This window comes from Myodes glareolus, chromosome 18, assembly GCF_982192425.1.
Source record: "Myodes glareolus chromosome 18, mMyoGla1.1, whole genome shotgun sequence".
Lineage (NCBI taxonomy): Eukaryota > Metazoa > Chordata > Mammalia > Rodentia > Cricetidae > Myodes > Myodes glareolus.
In genome coordinates, this window is record NC_142043.1 from 11,519,222 (window position 1) to 11,536,968 (window position 17,747).

General features: G+C 42.0%; 1 protein-coding gene across 1 annotated transcript in view; it reads right to left on the bottom strand.

Annotated features, from left to right (window-relative positions):
* Znf318 (zinc finger protein 318) overlaps nt 1-17,539 on the bottom strand; it is a 33,389-nt gene extending 15,850 nt beyond the window's left edge. The window contains exons 1-4 of the mRNA XM_048445295.3: nt 16,992-17,539; nt 14,573-14,724; nt 4,527-5,166; nt 1,556-3,019 (exon numbers count right to left, since the gene is read on the bottom strand). Of these exons, the coding sequence (XP_048301252.3) occupies nt 1,556-3,019; nt 4,527-5,166; nt 14,573-14,724; nt 16,992-17,480 (2,745 nt within the window). The 5' untranslated portion in view covers nt 17,481-17,539. The remainder of the gene's footprint in view (nt 1-1,555; nt 3,020-4,526; nt 5,167-14,572; nt 14,725-16,991) is intronic.
* Between the last annotated feature and the right edge of the window lie 208 nt (nt 17,540-17,747).

Below are 17,747 nucleotides of genomic sequence, written 5' to 3' on the forward strand. Positions count from 1 at the left end.
GACTACCTACACTCACATGTGCACAAACCCGTGTGTGTGTGTCCCTGTGTGTATATCTATAAAATTAAAAGTAGATCTTGGAGCTGGAGTGGTAGCTCAGTGATTATGAACACCGATTGTTCTAGAAAACCTAGGTCCTATATATCCCCTGCACCTCCACAGTGAATCAAAACTGCCTGTAATTCTGTAGTCTCAGGAGATCTGAAGCCCTCTTCTGGTCTCTAAAACACCAGCCATATATATAGTGCACAGACATATATGTAGACATAACACATACAAAATACTCATACACATAAACTAAGTAAATTCTTAATTTTAAAATAAAAAGAATCTTAAAAAAGAAAAAGAAAGAAAAACAACTCACCAGGTGGTGGCAGCACACACCTTTTATTCTAGCACTCAGGAGGCAAAGTGGATCTCTGAGTTCAAGGTCAGTCTGGTCTACAAAGCTACTTACAAGGCAGCCTGGGCTACACTTAGAAACCGTCTATAAAAAATAGATAAATAAAATAAAAAACCAACAACGACAACAAAAAACCCCAAATCAAAACAAAACAAACAAAAAAGAAGCTCACCCAAGGTCACACAAGTCAAACTAAATTTAAAATTCAGATACAGATTGGGCATGGTGGCATATGCATTTAATCCCAACACTCTGAAGGCAGAGGCAGGTGGATCCTTTGAGTTTGAGGCTAGTCTGGTCTACAGAGTAAGTTCTAAGCCAGTCAGGGCTACATAGCAAGACCATGGTTTGAAAACAAACCAACAAACAGATATAGCTATCCTGAATTTATTATCTCTTAATCAGTTACTACCAGCTAACAGAAAAAAAGAATATGACTTGTCTTTAATAGACAAATGAGAAAAACCATTAAGTCCTTAGTGTTAGGGTATTAAAGAGAAAGAGCTCTATCTCCAAAACACTTTTTGTTTTGTTTTGTTGAGACAAGGTTTCTCTGTGTAACAGTTCTGGCTGTCCAGGAACTCACTCTGTAAACTAGGCTGGCCTTGAATTTGCAGAGATCAGCCTGCCTCTGCCTCCTGAGTGCTGGGATTACTGACGCGCACCACCACCAACTGTCTTTTTTTTTTGCCTTCCAAACATTTTCTTGAAGTTTACATTTTTTTCTTTACTGAAACTTAAGATTATCAATGAAACTTACAGCTAAAGTTCAAAGCATTTGAATACCACATAAAATTAAAATTTTATCTTCCAGAGATTAAATTCTTTAAATGAAAAAAGATAAGACTTTCTGATACTTCAAGGTTCCTAGCTTCTACCCTCAGTATCTTCAGATTATTCATTTGACAGAAAAATAAACTTAAAAAGGCTAGCCATCACAGTGGAACCTATAAAAACAAAATATTAGAAGCTCAAAGGGGCTATTATGTACATTACTTGGGTAATGATGTAAACCTCCAAGAAACTTAAAGTACCAAAGGTCTTACAAATTTTCACCCCCTCTAAAAAAACATGTACAAACTATCTGTTTTTTGCTAAACAGAAATAGAAAATAAAAAACTCAGGCATGAGATGCCCAAAGCTAATATTCACCTTCTGCTTCTGGGAGGCGCGGTTCTTTTCATCAGAGATCTTCTCTGGATTATATCTTATAAGTGATGGAATGGACACCTGAACAGGAACTTGCTTAACAGAAATTGAGCCTAGCACTGATACCTCTTGTTTGGACTTTTCAGGAGTCACAGTGGGGATCACACGGAGATTGGGACGACTACTATGAGTAGCTTGTTTGGTTGTTGGTATTAGCCTATGTGGTTCAGGTAAAGGGTGGCTAGATGGTTGAGAAGTGGGATACATGGGCCACCTTGAGGCTGTGTATGCCATATAGTGCCTATAAGCATCAAAAGAGGCAGAAGGAATGACAGATCCCTGGTAGTTTGGAGGTATCCGAGGTGCAGCAAACTGAGAGGCTCTTGGTATATAGAACTGGGATAAAGAAGCCGAGTGTGGAAGCCTAATTGGGGTAGATGGGGCTGATGGCAACAAGCACCTAACGGCAACAGGTGACTGAAACCCACTGCCAACTATCTCTGGTCCTGTAACATGACCCATCGGATGGTCAGACTTTAGGAAAGGAGAGCTATTTTTTGTGAGCAGGTAAGGATCTACTGGGGAGGCTGGGTGTGGGCGGGATACTTCTGGGGACTGAGTGTTGCTGTGATGTGCCTCCCTGCTCTCCAGTCTGTGATGATCTGATGAGCGCCGATCAGTTGTGAAACTGTGGTCAACTGAGGAACAGCGGTCAGCTGAAAAGTGCCGGTCAGCAGATGAACGTCGGTCAGCAGACAAACGTCGGTCAGCTAAGGAGCGTGATGATGGCTTCTTGCCGTGAAGTCGTTCCTGGGTTCGTGCAGCCAACTTACTAATTTCTGCTACTCCAATATCCAGTCCTATGGTCTTAAGCAAGTCATGAATCTTGGCATATTCTGGATTGTTCTCTTCTAGTGATTCTAGCTTTACGGCTGGAGTTGAGGGCAGAGAGCTTGTTTTCTTTTTCAAACTTTTACTCTCAGAGTCCCCAAGGGACTTAGGTGGAGATTCTGCTTTTATATCCTCCTCTTCATCCCCATAGAGAAATTTCTCCTCATCCTCAATATCAGGGAAACTACGTCTTCTTTTTTCCTGTGTACTGGTAGGATCAGCCAACATGCCCAGAATTCGGGAAAAGCCACTGCCATCCTGGCTAGCTCTCTCATGGGGCAGTAAGAAGTCTGTATGTCGTTCAAGTCCCTCAGCTTTCAAATTCAATTTTTCCTTATAGCACAGAACATTGTCAAATTTTTCACTGAGAGGATTGTTGTCTTTAGATATCTCATGGAGGGGACCCCACTGGAATATCTTACTCTGAGGTTCCTTCAGGTCAGCCGCCACTGCAGTCCCCTTATTTTCCATCTCTGAAGCAAAAGCAGCAATAGCACCACTTAGTGGAAGAGGTGAATGTTCAGAATAGAGAGGACGATCCTGATTGGAGCTGGCACTGCTGGAAAAGCTCTCAAGCTGCAAACACAAACACAAGCACACTGATTGAGCAGCTATGAGGAATCACAGAACACTGAGATGTTTCTTGAATAGGAGAGATTTAAGTATAAAAGGAAAGTCATCTAAGTTCAAGAAACAAGTTCCCCATCTCTTCAACTGTCTCCACCATAGCAAGGAGAAAAGGAGAAAAGGAACTGAAGTAGACAGAGTGGCTGTGACCTTTACCTGTGTGTTCTACTCTTTATCAAGGAATTTGAATTCAAAAGGATTTTAGATATTTTCTCTTGCTTGATTCCCTATTTTGTTTTCTTTTAAGAACTGTATTATTGTTGTTGGGGTAGGTGGTGTGTAACTATATGGGCACACATGAGTACAGTGTATATGTAAGGAGGTATATGACTATATGAGGACACATAAGCATAGTGTGTTGTGTGTAGTGTGAATATAAGGGCACACATGAGCATAGTGTGTGTATGCATGTGTGAGAGCAGGTAAGAGGTGTGTGAATATACAGACATGAGCACAGTGTGTTGTGGTGGGGGGAGGAGTTGTGTGAATATACAGGCACACATGAGCAGTGTGCTCTGTGAGAGAGAGGAGAAGGAGGTGTGTGAATATACAGGCACACATGAACACAGTGTGTTGTGTGAGAGAGGGGAGGAGGGGAGGTGTGTGAATATATGGGCACACATGAGCACTATATATATATGGATTTTCAGGAGTTAGAATCTGGGAATCAAACTGAGCCATCAGGCTTGTTTCCAGCCATGTCTAACTTTGTAGCTCAGGCTGGCCTTAACTAGCAATGTGCCCTAATAGACTTGAACCTGGAATCCTCTTGTACTGGTCTCTCAGCTGCTGGGATTATGGGTGTGTACCATTTCACCCAACTTATTTTCATACCTATTGATGACCAAAAGAAGGATTACTCTGGAAACAGGAAACACGAGAACTCTAACCTATCAATCTCCCCTTGCTTCTCTAAGTACTTCAGTACTGGCTCAGAAGCCTCTAGTCACATTAGAAGTCTTGCCTGACCATCTTTTCATAGAAAGAAAAAGCAATGTTAAGGCCAGAAAAGTTGTGATTCATCTAAAATTTACACAGGAAGTTGATAGTTCCTAAACCAGAATCACTTGATTTCTAGTCTTATGTTCTACAACTCATACACTGTCTTCTTCTAAAAAGATAAGAAATCAGGATTATCTTCTCCTTTTGTCCTTAAGCTTCATTTCCAAGAATCCATATTCAAAGATTCCCATCGGGCTATTCAATTTAAGGAGGGAAAAAACCAAGGCAGATACTCTTCTAAATCTATTTAGAAAAGTAAGGTAGCAACAGAAGCCCTTGTTGGTGCATTATGAGCCTACAGTTTAATCTGGAGAATCCTAGAAGGGGTCGCTCACAGTTAGGCATAAAATGTCAGCACAGCACAAGTTACACAGACACCATTAGGGAACACAGCCCCAGGAAAGTATCAGAATTTAGGACAGCAGAGGACCATCAAGAGAAATACAACAGAGACCTGCACAGATGGCTTCACGTCCACTTCAGTTCTCTTCTTCAGAATGGACTTCTTGGGCATCACAGGAACTTCCTCAGGCCGATGCAAAGAATATTCTGGCTCTGATGTTGTTAGGACACTCGACAACCCAGGGATGGAACAGCTAGTTCCATCATCAACTCCCACAAGCTCCTGACTCAAGCTCCTATTTTGTTCCTCCTCTTCCTCTCGCTTTCGCCTGGCAAGGTCCAGTTCTCGAAACTCAGGGTCTAGAAACCTTGGGCTTGGGCTTCTTCTTCGCTGTCGGTAGTTGCGAGTCCCAGATGTAAAACTCGAGTGATCCCCTCCTATGCCATGTACCTTTTCCATGTCATCATAACGAGGCCTTTTGGTCTCCCGACTTCTTTCCTCAGATCGTATGGAGTAAGAGGAGCTTTTGAGTTTGTCTCTACTTCGTTCTGCTCCCCTCAACAGTTCATCATGACAACTGATATGGGAACTATACTCAGCTCTAGGCAAAAAAGGTTCTCTTGCTTGGTAGTCCTCATCAAGTTGTCCCAAGAAGGGACTAAGTTGCCCCTCTTCCCGAGAAATGTATCGTTCAAGGCCCCGAGAGCACTGGGAGCTTCGTGTGAAGACAGAATCATCAGTCAGATCATCCCTGAGAAGAAAGACAAGCATTACTGAATATGCTGGACTTGGAGAGAGAAAGGACAGACAATGCTAAAATAATATTATTTAGGAAGGGGACAAAAGAAGACTTAAGGCAAAAGTAAATGATCTGAAATCCAAAGATACATTACACATGGAATATTTCCTCTCCCTTTCCCAGTGTCATCAGCAGCTTTAGCTTCTAGTCAAGAGGTCTTATTACTAATATATCAACAGAACACTTACATTAAGTATTTAGTCTAAGGATGTAGTGTATCACACTGGTACTCAGGAAATACAAAATACCACAAAGAGACCAAAGAACGAGAGAAATGATTCAGCAATTAAGACTGCATACTATCTTCTAGATGACCCAAGTTCAGTTCCCAGTACCCATGTTCAATTGCTTACTCCAATTTCAGGGGATTAGACATCCTCTTCTGGATTATAAGGACACCTGCATTCACATGTGCATACTCACAAAGAAGCACACATATATACATAATTGAAAAATAAAAATAAATCTTAAAAAAAAATCAGAGTCCTAATTTATTCAACTGGACTAGCGAGACCAGATACAGCCTTTAATCCCAGCACCAGGGAGGTAGGTAGCTCTGAGTTCCGGGGCTACATACTAAAACACTTTCTTGGAAAAAGAAAAAACATAACAGGGACTGGAGAGATGACTCTTTTGTTAAAAGCACTACATGTTCTTCTAGAGAACATGGGTTTGATTCCCAGCACCGACATGATGGGCTCACAACTATTTATCTATTACTCCAAATCCAGGGAATCCAATGCCTTCTTCAGGTGTCTTCCTCAGGTACCATACATGAACACAGTGCAGAGACATACATGCAGGAAAAACACCCAAACTTATAAAAATAAATAAATCTTAAAAACAAAATAGTAACAATAATAAAAATTTGCCTAGCTAAATTTAAGCTCTTTATCAGGACTGGCATCCCTAGCATTAACTAAGAATTTATTTTAAAAAATGATTCTAAGCAGATATGATGGTTCATAACTGTAATACCAGTGAGGATACTGAGTTCAGAGACAACCTGAACTTCAGTAACTTTGAGGACAGAATGGCTATAGGATCTTATCTCAAAAACAAAACAGAAAAACAACAAACAAGAAATACAGAACCTTTGGAGGCATCACAATCCCTGACTTCAAACTCTACTACAGAGGTACAGTCCTGGAAACAGCCTGGTATTGGCATAAGAACAGACAGGAGGAACAATGGAACCAAATAGAAGACCCGAATATCAAGCCACACATCTTTAAACACCTGATTTTTGACAAAAAAACAAAAAAATATCAAATGGAAAAAAGAAAGCATATTTAGCAAGTGGTGCTGGCATAACTGGATATCAACATGTAGAAGAATGAAAATAGACCCATATCTATCACCATGCACAAAACTCAAGTCCAAATGGATCAAAGACCTCAACACAAAGTCAGCCACACTAAACCTTATAGAAGAGAAAGTGGGAAGTACACTTGAACGCATTGGCACAGGGAACCACTTCCTAAATAGAACCACAGCAGCACAGACACTGAGAGAAACAATTAATAAATGGGACCTCCTGAAACTGAAAAGCTTCTGTAAAGCAAAGGACACAGTCAACAAGACAAAACGACAGCCTACGGAATGGAAAAAGATCTTCACTAACCCCACATCAGACAGAGGTCTGATCTCCAAAATATACAAAGAACTCAAGAAATTGGACACCAAAAGATCACATAATCCAATAAAAAATGGAGTAGAGACCTAAACAGAGAGCCCTCAACAGAGGAATCTAAAATGGCTGACAGACACTTAAGGAAATGTTCAACATCCTTAGCCATCAGAGAAATGCAAATCAAAACAAATCTGAGATTCCATCTTACACCTGTAAAAATGGCCAAAATCAAAAACACTGATGACAACTTATGCTGGAGAGGTTGTGGGGTAAAGGAAACACTCCTGCATTGCTGGTGGGAATGCAAGCTGGTACAACCCCTTTGGATGTCAGTGTGGTGATTTCTCAGAAAATTAGGAAACAACCTTCCTCAAGACCCAGTAATACCACTTTTGGGTATATAGCCAAAGGATGCTCAATCATGCCACTAGGACATGTGCTCAACTATGTTCATAGCAGCTTTATTTGTTATAGCCAGAACCTGGAAACAAACTAAATGTCCCTCTATCGAAGAATGGATAAGAAAAATGTGGTACATTTACACAATGGAATACTACACAGCAAAAAAATAAATAAATAAAGTAACGACTGCTTGAATTTTGCAGGAAAATGGATGGAGCTAGAAAACATTATTTTGAGTGAGGTAACCCAGACACAGAAAGACAATTATCACATGAACTCACTCATAGGTGGTTTTTAAACATAAAGCAAAGAAAGCCAGTCTACAAACCACAATCCCAGAGAACTTAGACAACAATGTGGACACTAAGAGAGATTTACATAGATCTAATCTACATGGGAAGTAGAAAGTAGAAAAAGACAAGATCTCCTGCGTAAATTGGGAGAATGGGGATCTTGGGGGAGGATTGAAGTGGGGAGAGGAGAGGAAGAGAGAGGAGCAGAGAAAAATGTAGAGCTCAATAAACAACAATTAAAAAAATTGTTTGGTCATGCTCTTTCCTGCCTTGCCTCGATATTCACAAGCAGTCTATTACCATGGGACCCAAAAATAAATGTTTTGGTTCACTGTGTATCTTTATTTTTCAGAAATACCAAGGTCTTTGTAGCATACAGGTAAAAATTCAGGAGAAGATGGTTCTTTTTTAAGTTCAGAAGTAGATAATAAACCTAGCTATTTCAGGACACTATGGTCACAGAGTTCTATGACCCAAAAGACAAGGGTTTTGATTTAAATCACAGATGGAAATAAAGATCCTCTAGGATTTTTTAAAACTACATTTAAAATTTTTTTGTGTGTGTACATGTCTATATGTATGTGGGCACATGTGATTCATGGCCCATATATAGATGTCAGAAGAGAACTTGTGGGAGATGATTCTCTCCTGCTATATGTGTGCTAGGTATCAAACTCATGTCTTCAGGCAAGTGCTTTTACTTGCTGAGACACCTTGCTGGCCCAGACATCCTCTATGCCAGGAGACCCTTTAGAATATTTATTTATTTATTTATTTATTTATTTATTTATTTATTTTGTATACAATATTCTGTGTGTGCCTGAAGGCCAGGAGAGGGCACCAGACCTCATTACAGATGGTTGTGAGTCACCATGTGGTTGCTGGGAATTGAACTCAGGACCTTTGGAAGAGCAGGCAATGCTCTTAACCGCTGAGCCATCTCTCCAGCCCGATCCTTTAGAATTTTAAAATCTAATTTCATCTAAATAACAAAATAACAATAATGAACCAGTAATCTTAGGACTTAGGAGGCTGAGGCCGGACAATCACCATGAGTTTGAGACCAGATGTTTGTGAGGGGTCATATGGGTGCTGGAAATCAAACGGGAGTTCTCTGGAAGAGCAGCCAGTGCTCTTAACCAATGAGCTATATCTGCAGTTCCATAGAAATAACCTTAAAAAAAAAATCTGGATAATTTTGAGGTCTTAATGTATTATGAAATAGGACTAGGAATAAACTAAGAATGACCTCTGAAATCAAACATCATTGAAACACAAAAATTTTGCTCTGTCCATCAACTATAAATACACCTATTTAAGAAGGAATACTCGAGTTGACTCACTATCACCAAACCACCAACTATATACCAACAAGTTTCATATCAGTGTAGGAGAAAACCCTCCTAGACTATATGTATAGTAGCGAGGTTACCTATCTTCCTTTCCCCACTAGAACTAGGACATGGCACCACCAAATGAAACATTAACTCAATATCTAATATGACAGTAAGGATCAACAAGCTACAAATAAGGAGGCTCTCGGAAAGCCTCAGTAGACTTAGAATTGCCAGGAAAAAGGGGGATGCAATAGAAGGAGGCACAGAACAGTTAGAAACAAAACAAAACAAAACCAGAAGCTATCATATAAATATAGTACACAGTCAGGCTGCTTATTAGAAATTTAATCCTTCTTTCTTTTTCCCAGGGGTTAAAAGAAAACTGGCTGTCATAAGAGACAGTCCTGGAGAAACAAGATAGCTCAGTGGTTAAGAGCACTAGCTATTTTTCCAGAGGACCTGGGTTTAGTACCCAGCTCACCACCATCTATAGCTCCAGTTCTAGGGCATTCAAACTGGTCATACAAGTCAGACACACACATACAACCACGTAAACACTCAAGACACACAAAATTTTAAATTAAAAAATGTGACTCCTAAAAAGAATCACCATTGTCTGTAGCCTAAAGTAGTACAGTGATAGACACTCTAAAAGCCTTGGCCAAACTGGTACATGCCTTTAATCCCAGACCCTGTTTCAAAACAACAGCAACAACAGCAGCCTTCACTAAGAGCAATTGTTTGATGCTTGGTTGGTTTTTTACAAACAGGGTTTCTCTGTGTAGCCCTGTCCTAAGACAAGGGTGACCTCGAACTCAGAGGTACGCCTACTTCTGCCTCCAGGGTGCTGGGATTACAGGATAAACCACCACCACCTGCTGACCAATTGGTTTTTTCAAACTAGATCTCTAAAAAAGAAAAAAAAGAACATGAAGGCTCCCTGTACTGTATTTTCTATTTTTTTTAAAAAAAAATATTTATTTATTTATTTATTATGTATACAATATTCTGTCTGTGTGTATGACTACAGGCCAGAAGAGGGCACCAGACCCCATTACAGATGGTTGTGAGCCACCATGTGGTTGCTGGGAATTGAACTCAGGACCTTTGGAAGAGCAGGCAATGTTCTTAACCTCTGAGCCATCTCTCCAGCCCCCTGTATTTTCTATTTTTAAAAATTATTTTTAGGGGCTAGAGAGCTGGCTGCTCTCCCCCAAAAACCTGGGTTCAATTGTATGCACCCACATAGCAACTCAGAACTGTCTGTCTCCCGTTCCAGGCGATCTGACACCCTCAGACCAATGCACATAAAATGAGTTTAAATAAATTATTTTAAAAATTGTTTTATTAACATACATTCATCGTACAAAATAACACATTATGAAATTTTCCTATATGCATATGTACTTTGATTATATCTGCCCAACTGCCCCCCCTTTTTTTTATCCTTTTCACCCTCCCTGCTGATACTTTTCTAGTACCAAATAGTATCCATTCCTTGGGGGGGGGGGGCTCAAGGCAGAGTTTCACTGTGTTGTTCTGGCTGTCCTAGAAGTTGCCCTGTAGACCAGGTTGACCTGGAATTCACAGAGATCCACCTGCTTCTGCCTCCTGAATGCTGGGATTAAAGGCATGCATCATTACTGGTCAGCTTTATTCTATTTCTATGTATTTACAAATGTCCATTAAACAAATTAAAAACATGAGCCTGGAGAATAGCTCAATGACAGGTTGTTTGCCTAGCATACACAGGCCTTGGGGTTAGTCCCTGATACCACAAAAGTAATCTGAACAATAAAATATCTGTCTATAGCAGTGGTTCTCAACCTATGGGTCATGACTCATTTGGGGGGTTGAACAAACCTTCCACAGGGGTCGAATATCAGATATTTACATTACATTTAATAACAGTAGCAGAATTATACTTATGAAGTAGCAAAGAAAATAATTTTATTGTTAGGCATCACCACAACATGAGGAACTGTATTAAAGGTTCATAGCATTAGGAAGGTTGAGAAACATTGGTCTATAGATATATAAGTCCACAAAGGCTGGGCAGTGGTGATGGTGCACACCTTTAAACCCAACACTCAGGAGGCAGAGGCAGGAGAATCTCTACGAGTTAGAGGTTAGCCTGGTCTACAAGAGCTAGTTCCAGGACAGGCTCCAAAGCTACAGAGAATACTGTCTTGAAAAATCAAATAAATAAATAAATTCAAAAGCAGCTTGTACAACAACATTCGTAACAGAATTATTTACAACAACTAAAAATAAGATAACCCAATGGTATTCATCCATTTATTAATAATGAAAAAACAGTATTTGGCATATTCATATAATGAAATATTATTGGCAATAAAAAGAAACACTATTGGGGCTAGAGAGATGGCTCAGAGGTTAAGAGCACTGACTGCTCTTCCAGAGGTCCTGAGTTCAATTCCCAGCAACCACATGGTGGCTCACAGTCATCTGTAATGAAATCTGGTGCCCTCTTCTGGCCAGCAAGCATACAGACAGACAGAACACTGTATACATAATAAATAAATAAATAAATCTTAAAAAAAAAAGAAACACTATAAACATAGATGAACCTTAATATACGTGAAAGCTAGTTGCAAAGAATCAAACAATACATGAATAGGCAAGGTCATAAAAGTAGAAAGTACAGCTGGGTGGTGGTGACACAGACCTTTAATCCCAGCACTAGGGAAGCAGAGGTAGATCTCTGTGAGTTCAAAGTCATCCTGGTCTATAGAGAGAGTTCCAAAACAGCTAGGGCTACACAGAGAAACTCTGTCTCAAGAAAAAAAATTGTTATAAAATTTATTGCAGTGGTGGATACACAACTCGGTGTATCTTAATGTCTAAGCGTCTTAGAATTTTTCACTCAGCTTGTTCACACTTCCATTTTAGAATAAGTTATAGTTCAGTATAGGGCTCCTAAGGTAAGACCATACATAAACTTGATAATTTGGTGTCCTGGCTAGTTTTATGCCATTTGACACAAGCTATAGTCATCTGAGAGGAGGGAACCCCAATTAAGAAAATTCCTCCATAAGATCGGGCTGTAGGGAAGCTTGTGGAGCATTTTCTTAATTAGTGATTAGTGACTGGCTACCACCCTAGAGTGGTGGTCCTGGGTTCTGTAAGAAGGCAGGCAGAACAAGCCATAAAGTGCACTCCTCCATGGCCTCTGCATCAGCTCCTGTCTTCATGTTCCTGCCTTGCTTGAATTCCTGTCCTGACTTCCTTCCATGATGAACTACCACGTGGAAACGTAAGCCAAATAAAGCCTTTCCTCCCCAACTTTCCTTTGGTCATGGTGTTCCATCATAGCAATAGAAACCCTAACTAAGACATTTGGTTGTTACCCAAAAATCTAAAAAAAGACTTTACAGAATCAATAAAAGGAAAAAGTATCGGGGGCAGTTGTCTCAAGAAAAAAAAAAGAATTAACATGGCCTTTTGGAAACATCCTAAAGAATTTATTTTAAAAAGTATGTTTGTGAGCCGGGCAGTGGTGGTGCACACCTTTAATCCCAGCACTCAGAAGTCAGAGACAGGTGGATTTCTGTGAGTTTGATGCCAGCCTGGTCTACAGAGCAAGTTCCAGGACAGTTAGGACTGTTAAACAAAGATCCTGTCTCAAAAAAAGAAAAAAAAAAAACCCACACACATATATAAACCAGACCCACAGCTCCCATTTAGATCTTTATCCTCACTTTCTGTAAAGCATATTTCTCTAAAACACATGATTCTGGAATATTACAGTTCTAGACACCTTATGAAGGAAATTAAATGTTTATAACTTGAAGAGATAGTTTGTTATCAGGAGCATATATGCATAACAAAGAGGAAATGTCAGTTTAGACCCTACAGAAGGAAATGTTGAGGTTACCTAAAAACCCAGCAAGGAAGGAAGAGAATCACACCCTGTACCACCACCACTGTAGTCCACCTACTCAATCACCTCCCAAAATAGAAGCAGACTGAAGGGCAAGAGCTGTTGACTCAATTAGCGCTCCAGTCACATACCTTGAAGCCCTATCTTCAGAAGCTTCAATGTTATATAAGACTGTCCTGCCTTGCTTCACTGCATCCATAGTCATTGGAGCTTTGAAGTAAATAGCACCAGTAGTACCTCTGTCCTCAGATTTCCTGCCCAGCTGCCTTCATCTGCCTACCTATATTCTATACAAGATTCATTACCTGTAATAAACAATGTTCCCTTGGTTAATCACTAATGAATCATTTATTAAACCCCAATGTGCTAGAGACTATAAAAGATAAGCTCTAAGATGAATAAAATGTTATCCTATATGCCTATCCTTACCTTTTTACTATTGTGAAGTAATAAAATTATTTAATCCCCATATATAACTTTTAGTAATTGAGGTCTATATTCAACACAGTATAGTTTATTTGTCCTTCCTTAGCACTCAACAATTTTGTTTTATTTTTCGAAACAGAGTTTCTCTGTGTAAACCTGACTCACTCTGTAGACCAGGCTGGCCTCCAGATCACAGAGATCCACCTGTTTCTGCCTTCCAAGTGCTGGGATTAAAGGTGTGAACCACCACATGACAGCACTCAACAATTTTAAGATCTCTAACTTTTTATTACTGCTTCATACATTTAATATATGTATATGCATTATCCACTAGTTTATTTAAATGCTTTAGTATCTATAGTCTAACCTGGCCAAGCAAAAAAAATTATTAAAAAAAATAATTTTCAGGCAGGGTGTTGGGCTCATGCTTGTAATCTCAGCACTCAGGAAGGAGGAGGAAGATCTCTGTGAGTTCCAGACCAGCCAGGACTTTTACATAGACTGTCCCATGGCCCTCAAAAAAGTCAAGTGTAGTACCACAGGCCTTTAATTCTAGCACTAGGAGGCAGAGGTAGGTCAATCTCCAGGGCTTCAGAGTGAGACTCTATCTCAGATAAATTCTCCATCATTAAGAAAACAAACGTCAGGCATAGTGGCACACATCTTTAATCCCAGCACTTAAGAGGCAGAGGCAGGCAGATCTCTGAGTTTGAGTCCAGCCTCATCCACAAAATAAGTTCCAAGACAGCAAAGGCTACACAAAGAAATCCTGTCCTGGAAAAAAAAAAAGCAAGCAAACAAACAAACAAAACCAAGCAAACAAACAAACAAAAAAAAGACTTCCCATTTTGCTCAAAACCTTTATTGGTCAGGCAGTGGTGGCGCACACCTTTAATCCCAGCACTTGCCTTTAATCCTAGCACTCAGGAGACAGAGGCAGAAGGATCTCTGTGAATTCAAGGCCAGCCTGGTCTATAAGAGCTAGTTTCAGAACAGGCTCCAAAGCTACACTAAGAAACCCTGTCTCGAAAAACCAAAAAAAAAAACCAAGCAAACAAACAAAAAAACCCACAAAAACAAAAAAACCTTCATTGTATAAAGGACTCTTTTTATTTTGGTCTAGTATTTGATTACGTTCCCTCAGCCTTCTCTTCTAATTGTACCAAATGTTCTTTTCCTGGTACACATTTCATCAGAAACAGAAAACTATGTCAATACACTTTCCCAGTGTTTATCTTCTATTGGACACAGATATAGGGGATAACTTTGTGCTGGCACCACACTTCAAACACATCACTCAGAAAATAACAATATTCTGCTATCCAGAATTAGTATGGTACACCCTGCCATATTTGAAGCCTACCTGTCCATATCCTCCAGATTATCAACTGGTGATCCCAACCGGTCACTAAGTCGATGCCATTCTGGTGTGTTAACACAGAAGTGGTCATTGCCAACAGTGATTCTTAAACTCTGCTCCAGAGAAGAATCAGAACACAGACCAGGAGAACGTCTCTACAAAAGTTAAAAAGAAAAAAGAATAACTACATGGTAATCAACATGAAGACATCTTTGCCCCAAAATGTATTCCCCACTCATGAAATTGTTTCTCATGGTAAGGAACCATTCAGCAACAGAAAAAGGAATTTTATAAATATCCATAGAGATAAAAGCTTATATTCTTCACTCCTCCTAAAATATGACCGCCTATTCTTATGGAACATGGGAATAGCCAAGTAAACAAAATCCCTGCTCTCAGGACCAATATAATCTAGCTAAACGAGGAAAGCCAAAACCAATTTTAAGTACTTCTGAAGGTAGCAATAAGTAGCACTGTCACTAAAAAACGAACCATAAAAGACTAAGAAAAAGGAGGAATCAATTCAGGTAGGGTGGCTAAAGGCAGCATTGCTGAGATGTTGTCATTCAACTTAAGTAACTGGGAAGCTTATAGGTCTTTCAAAGAAAATAGATGTTTCAGGCCAAGGGAAGCAACATCTCAACATCTCAAGAATGAACTGGCATTCTTTGGGTAACAAAAAAAAGAGGGCAATGTGACAGAGTACAGCTGGAGCAATGTGACAGATAGAAGGGAAACAAAACTAATTAGGAAATTTGGATTTGATTCTTAGTGTGATAAGAGCATAAGAGGGTTTTAAGTATCAAAGTCATGTGACCCAACTATACTCTTCCTCCAGGTGCTTGCATTACTCTAAGGTCTTAATTCAAAGCTCACTTCTCAGGAGGCTCTTTCCCTTGAAGTCCTATCAAACACTATATAACTCACGGTTTAATTTCACATTTAACACACTACAGACCACTGCCAAGACCACAGATGCCCATTAAATGCTTATTAAATGTATAAAGTGAAGGTTTAAAATCAGTTTGGTGGCTCCAGTTGAGAGTGAGTATTGTTCTTGCAAAGGACCGGAGTTTGGTTCACAACACCCACATCAGGCAGCTAACTAGCTCCAAGGGATCCAAAGTCTCCACCAGCATCTGCACTCCTAAGTACATACCCACACACAGGTACATATGAATACAATTAATTAAAAATATTTTAAAAATCAGTTTGATTGCTGAACACACACACACACACACACACACACAAAAAAAACCACTGGTGAGTAGCAAGACTAAATTGTAAAGAAGGTAAATGTAAGAATCCAAGGAAGAGGTAACAGGGTAGTCAGAGTGCTAGAAGGTGACAGGACATCCCCTAAAGGTACACCTAACAGGTTAGATGAGATAAATGTTCAGATTAGAGAAAGGAGATAACAATTTCCTATAGGACAGAGAACTGGAGCAAATACAGTATCCTGAAGAGGAGGGAAGCAGTAGTACAGTGTTCTACTTTTGATTCCTCTGTAGTGAGGGCTTTGAAAAATCTTCACAATGTGACTAATCAGTTTATCTATGACCAGTGTCCTAGCATACATGTTATATATAGCTCTCTCCAAAAGAAAATCTTCACTAACAAAGATATGTGAACTGAGAACAAACAAACAAAACCCTCCACCACATCAGGTCATGGGCAGAAACTGCTAGAACTGTAGTGCTACCTGAGGCCCCAAGTCGGGTTTCAGACTTGCAAGCCCCTCCACTTGGGACCTACACCCACCACCATCAATTCTTCTCATGCAGCACATTTTAACACTTAACATCGCGGGCTGAGAGAACCAAGCATGAGAACTGAACCACAGTCCCCTCACTTGTAGCTGTGTCACCTCCATCAAGTGACTTAGACCTTTCTGAGCTGAATCCTCAGCTGTGCGACAAGGAGTGACAACAGTCATTGCTTTACCTCACGGGGCTGTGAGCACTAAAAGGACGCTGGTAGCTGCTGTCACATCGCTAGTTGGTGGGCAGCAATCACAATAATTGATTATGCACACCCCGCTTCTGACAACAGCTCCAAGTGAGAGCCCCATGACAGCTAAAGCATCCAGCTTGCTTTGGTTCAAGCTTTCCAAACTGGCCATCAGGCGTTCACATGCTTCTCTAAACTCGGGCCTTAAGGTGAATGAATCTCACCAAACCCCAGGGAAGCCTCAAGGCGCCAATAAGTAAGGAGGAAATTCTCCTCGCTTTGATTAACTTTTCCACTTAGCGAGAGCGAAAGCCTCTTCCCAAGAAACCGGGCACTGAGTCCCAAATCCGTTATTGTGTAAACGAGGCGCCCAGGGCTGTCAGGGAGCGGGGCAGACTTGAACATTTGGGTTCCTGCGTGGAGGCCCCGGGGCTCGGGATCCAGGGGTGACCCAGGCGAAGGGTGGGATTACCCGACTGCCGCCGTCGCCTGGATGGTCTCCGCGGCCGTCCCGAGCGAAATCGGCGCGGGACTCGCCTCGAACGCTGCCTCGGAAGCCAGCCAGGCCCGGCGGGTAGAGTCGCCGGCTCCGCGGGGGCGATGGGGAGCCGCGACGGGCGCGCGGCGGGGACGGGGAGCCACGACGACCCCGAGTAGGGGACGGCGAGGCCCGGCGGCCACGGGGCGGAGACGGTGAGGCCCGGCGGCCACGGGGCGGGGACGGGGAGCCGCGACGACCCCGAGACGGGGACGGCGAGGCCCGGCGGCCGCGGTGGCCTGAGGGCGAGCGGTGCCGGCGGGAGGAGAGCCGCAGCGACGACGAGCTAGAGGGCGGCGGCGAGGAGGGGCGGCGCGCCAGGCCTGAGGAGGAGCCCCCTGAGCGGCCGGGTCGCGAGCCGCTCACGCCGCCGTCCTTCGTCCGGTGCGAAGAGACCGAGGAGCGGGACCCGCTGCGGTACATGGCTCCCGGGAGCGCCGCGGCCACGGGCCCCGAGCGCGCCGCCACAGCTGCAGCCGCCGCCGCCGAGCTCTCAGCGCGCCGCCCTCGCGGACGGAGCAGCCCCCTCCCCGCCTCCGAGGCCAAGCAGAGCGCGCCCCGGAGGCCCAGCGGTTGGAGGGCGCGGGCACGCGCCGACACACCCCCGCCCTCCCAGGCTCCCCGCGGCCGCGCGAGTTGAGGAAAAAGTGGGGAGGAGCGCGGAAGCCGCTCGGGCCCCGAGGACGCGCG